Here is a 5,134-nt window from a genome sequence, read left to right on the forward strand (position 1 = left end):
TCTCTCTGTATCTCTCTCTCTCTCTCTTCTCTCTCTCTCTCTCCTCTCTCTCTCTCTCCTCTCTCTCTCTCTCTCTCTTCTCTCTCCTCTCTCTCCTCTCCTCTCTCTCTCGTCTCGCTCTCTCTCTCTCTCCGCTCTCTCTCTCCTCTCTCTCTCTCTCTCTCTCTCTCTCTCTCTCTCTCTCTCTCTCTCTCTCTCTCTCTCTCTCTCTCTCTCACTCTCTCTTTCTCTCTCGCTCTCCTCGCTCCTTTCCCGCCTGCCTGCTTGTGTGTTATTGCTCTCGCGGGAGTTGTGCGGCACAGCTCCGCTGCCGTTCCAGTTATTTTCACGTCCAACGGTCAGCTGATCTGTCTGGTGCTCCCAACTGCAACCGACCGTTCCAGCTGGCAGGCGACGACACCCCGCAGACCGCGCCGCCGGCCCACGGGCCACTGCGGACTCTAGTCCACTAATCCCCTATAAATGGCCGTTACGGCCAGACAGTTTGAGATTGGTCGCCGCGGTCCCTACCATTTGTCTTGCTGAAACCACAAAGGAGAAACGAATTAAACTATGAATACATTTCAGGCACGCGAAGCCATCAATACACGCGTTTAATGAAAAATCATTAATCTGGGCAAAATATCTGTTGCCACTGGCGTCAGGGATCCTTTCACGAACGCGGTCATTGTGGCGGCTACATTATGGGCAGACAAGAGCAGGCTAAAGAAAGCCCAAGCTGGTGACCTCGTGTGACCCCAAGCCTAGACATCAGACACCAGTGCGCGAGAAGAAGGTACCCCTAAGGCACACTGGAATTCTAGTGTTTTAGAACTTTCGTTAGACTGCAACAAACCTGAAGCATGAGAAGATGTGTAATTTGCAGTACCACGCTCGGGAAATTGTGCGTGTGAGATCGCTGAGAACCGAGCTATAGAGTATAGTGTTTTGTTTATGGAAATGGCCATACCACCTGAATGCGTCGTGAAATGCTTAATGTTGGAGTTATAGTGCACGGTATGGGAGATCTTGGACTGGCGTCTAACGCACCAAAGGATATTGACATACTGAATGGTTACATAAATTGCACAGTTTAGCACAGAACACATTCTGCTTTCTTTCCAACGTACTGGCTTTCTTTGGAGATGACGCCTGGAGATGAGCTGTCTGGTAAAGTTGTATCATGCTAAGAGTGCTTGCGGCGCTGTGGTTCCATTGGGCACCGGGAAAACCAGGAACAAGGGGCTTGGTTCTCCGCGGTCCCCAAATTAGATATAGAGTGAAGAGGCAGGAGGCAGAGGCAGAGGCAGGCAACAGAGTGAAGAGGCAGGAGACAGAGGCAGAGTCTGACAATAGAGTGAAGAGGCAGGAGGCAGAGGCAGAGGCAGGCAATAGAGTGAATAGGCAGGAGGCAGAGGCAGAGGCAGGCAATAGAGTGAACAGGCATTAGGCAGAGGCAGAGTCTGACAATAGAGTGAAGAGGCAGGAGGCAGAGGCAGAGGCAGGCAATAGAGTGAAGAGGCAGGCGACGTCATAGTACCCCGCTGAATGTCTGCCGAATATATCGTAAAGCCCCATTGACGACAGCATCTTGAAGTTTCCTGAAGCATACCTGAAAGCAAACTCGTGAAAAATTGCGTTGATGATTACTTCCCTTTACGCTAAAGAACATGTGCTCTCTTCGCTTGCTTACAAGTCAAGTTGATATTTGGTTTTGCACGGAAGAAGACCGTCTCAAAAATGGATTACATTCGCGTCACGTACATTTATGCCAAAGAAATTGGGAAACGTGTTTTTCGAGGAGCAGGCAGTCATATTCCTGCATCTGCACAACACCTAGAAAAAGCTTCATCTTCATTAATTCTCAGCATGTCAGGGCAGCCTGTCATTGTTTTTCGGTCTTATTGTTCTCAACTCGTTAATTTTCTTAGATGTGCCAGACACCAAGCGGACCAGAGTTGACCGACTTTGCCGCTGTATTTTTCCAGCGCGATCTGACGTCCGCAGCTTGATACCTCTCCTAGCCCCGACCCATTATGAGCCAGTGCATTTCTGGAGCGGCTTTTTTGTCGCTGAAGCCTTCAGCGCCGACTGAGGAGCAGAATTACGATTCGAGAAAGTTCGCGGACGCCTGACACCGACCGACTAGGAAGGCGGCGAGAAAAATATTGCTCGCAATGTGCAGACAGCCGATACTTTGCCACGATATCCAGGTCGGTATCAGGTGAAGCGAAAAGTAGCAATTATGAATTGCCGTTGAGCGCAAATTGCAACTCAATACCAAACGAGGCAAAGAAAGGTAAACGCCCTCTAAAGAAGTGGGATATTTCATTGCTGACTAGAATTTAAGGCTTGATATTGAGTGGTATTGCTTTTTCACATCTGTCTTGATCTTGTTTCATACTGAAACGTGTGCGATTTGAAAGTGATTACAAAAATATAGTTATTTTACGGAAATGACTGTTGATATGGTAGAACTGTCGCCACCGCTCCCAAACGTGATATTACAGATCAAGCATTTCAAGTCAGGTCGTAACTGCCCTCTATAGCAGCTTGGCAAAAATTTGAAGTTGGAAGCTTGAGTACAGTTTGAAAGTACCCACTAATTAACCCAGCCTCATGTAACCAACCATACCGTAGGCTGCACGCTTGAAAACTGTTTCAAAAATACATTATCAGTCTTTTGAGGGAAAGAAAACGGCACAGAGCCTACGTAGCATGGGCGCAGCCAAGTTTGCCCCCCACCCCGCTCCCTTAGGTCCACGTTTTTTTACCATAGATGGCTCACGACCAAGTTCAAATTCGGCGTGGTGCGTACGCGCCGAGCTTCGTCCGCCCCCGTCAGAGAACCCTGGCTGCGCCCCAGCTCAGCAGTGTAACGCCTCGAGACCTCACAGGCTTCTAGCACATGCCAGACGGATTCACATTGGCAATATAGTACAGTCACGGCATGAAAAGCAGAAGGTTTCTTCGCAGTGAACGACAGTCCTCCTGCTGCGTGGTCGGTTTTTAATAGTGACGAGAGCTTTCACGCAGCAGAAGGGGAGGCAGCTCAGCGCGATGTAGTAATGTTGCGTAATGCAATCCGGGAATGCAGACTACAAAAAAACGCATCCAATACGCATGCGAAAAACTAGCACTTTTTACCATACTGTGCTGCAAAAGCTCTTGGCAATAGGGAAAGCCAACACGCTCGCAATTGCTAAGAAAAAATCGGGATATTTAATATTATATGAGTCGCTTTCAACACGCGCACTGGAGTGAAATTGAAAGAGGAGTGCCAGGAGTTCCGGGTGCGATCATTTGAAGTTACGGATTCAAATTTCGGCTGCAGTTGCAGCAGGCAGCTGCCGCAGCTGGCCATCGCTGCCCGCTGCACTCCAGCTGCAGTGGGTGGCGTCAGCCGTGTTACGTCCCGATCCAGTCCAGGAACGACGCCGCCCCCATGAGGATATCAGGGAGGCCCGCGTGGCCGCACGATTTGCCGTAGGAGAGGACGCCGATCAGGGCGTACATGCCCGCGTGCTGCGTGACGAGCGGGCCGCCGCTGTCGCCCATGCTGACCGATTTACCGCCGCCGGGCACGCCACCGGCGCAGATCTGACTGCGTAAGACCGCCCAGCTCTCCCTGCACACAGCCTCCGAGCGAGCCGGCAGCTGTACCTCTGGAAGCTCTGTGGGCTGCGGAGACCGGGCGGTGAGCTCGCCGAAGCCAGAGATGACGGCCGTCGTCTGCACGAACGCCTCGCCTGCGGTCGGCAGACACACGGCCAGTGTGACGTGACTCACCGTCGGCGGCGTCCATGCGATGGTCGTCCAGCAGCACCTCGATGTCCCGACATTTGGCCCTCGGTGCAAAGGGCCGCCGTCAACACGGACTGGTCGTCGATGATTCTGCCGCCGCATCAGCCGCATCAGGTGCGGCTCTGTCCGGGGCTGGCCAGGCCAGCCTGCCGCGGATGCTCGTAAGCCTCCGTCTCAACGCCGCCGACCACCCGGGAGGCGCAGTTGGTCACGCCGCAGCTGTAGCCGCCGGGGGAGACGGAGACCGCAATCCCGACACTAATAGTGCAGGGTTCTCCTGCCCTAATAGTGCAGGAGAATCCACTTCTGACTTCAGAGCAGTCGGAGTGGACTTCCTAACTTCAGGGCTGTCAGAGCTCCGCAAAACTTGTTTCCGTCGACCGGCCAGTCCCACTCACAGGCGCTGGCCCTCGATGTCGAACGCAGAGCAACTCACGGCCAGAGGTCCAGCGGCCGACCCAGGCGTCGGACCGTGGGCACAGTTGTAGCTGGCTTCGTAGTTGGAGGGGTGGCTCAGCGATGTGATCGTGTACGTTCCCACTGTCAGATAGTGAACGCCACAAGCAAGAGTTGCGCGTTCAGCTCCCAGGTCCTCAGTGGAGGAGACGGTCTTCCCGCAAGAGACGGCCGTGGCATGGCCGCGCCCATGTAAAGAACTACAGTCGCCAGTGGAGGAGACGGTCCTCCCGCGAGAGACGGCCGTGGCATGGCCGCGCCCATGTAAAGAACTACAGTCGCCAGTGGAGGAGACGGTCTTCCCACGAGAGACGGCTGTGGCATGGCCGCGCCCACGTAAAGAAGTACAGTCGCCAGTGGAGGAGACGGTCCTCCCGCGAGAGACGGCCGTGGCATGGCCGCGCCCATGTAAAGAAGTACAGTCGCCAGTGGAGGAGACGGTCCTCCCGCGAGAGACGGCCGTGGCATGGCCGCGCCCATGTAAAGAAGTACAGTCGCCAGTGGAGGAGACGGTCTTCCCGCGAGAGACGGCCGTGGCATGGCCGCGCCCATGTAAAGAAGTACAGCAGCCAGCAATTCCAGCGGCGTGGCTGCTCATACAACTGAGAGCAGTACATAGCGTGCGTTTAAACATACGCTCCCGACACCTGGCCGCCATCGTCGGCCATTGTTTCGCTGAGGTTATCGTGCCTCATTCCTGGGATATCAACAACAAGGAGGCTTAATAATGCTGACGCATGTCAAGTCCATAGCCGCATCGGTGTCGGTGGTGCTTAGACGTAATGGTTCACTGCTTAGGCAAAAACATGTGCATTCATCATCGCATTACAATCCACACGTACAGCCGTTCAGGTCGTTGCAGATAGACATTGCTCGCCAGGCTGTGAGATGGTCG

The 5,134-nt window shown here is 53.6% G+C and overlaps 1 protein-coding gene across 1 annotated transcript; it reads right to left on the reverse strand.

Moving 5' to 3' along the window:
- Nucleotides 1–3,387: 3,387 nt before the first annotated feature.
- LOC119102958 (trypsin-1-like) lies at nt 3,388–4,907 on the reverse strand. The gene is made up of 3 exons (XM_037226407.1): nt 4,876–4,907; nt 3,769–3,827; nt 3,388–3,728 (listed from the first exon to the last, which is right to left on the reverse strand). The coding sequence occupies exons 1-3, from the start codon at nt 4,905–4,907 to the stop codon at nt 3,388–3,390; spliced, it is 432 nt and encodes a 143-aa protein (XP_037082302.1).
- Nucleotides 4,908–5,134: the final 227 nt, after the last annotated feature.

Source organism: Pollicipes pollicipes, unplaced genomic scaffold (genome assembly GCF_011947565.3).
Source record: "Pollicipes pollicipes isolate AB1234 unplaced genomic scaffold, Ppol_2.1 Scaffold_5724;HRSCAF=6776_pilon_pilon_pilon, whole genome shotgun sequence".
NCBI classification, from domain to species: Eukaryota; Metazoa; Arthropoda; class Thecostraca; order Pollicipedomorpha; family Pollicipedidae; genus Pollicipes; species Pollicipes pollicipes.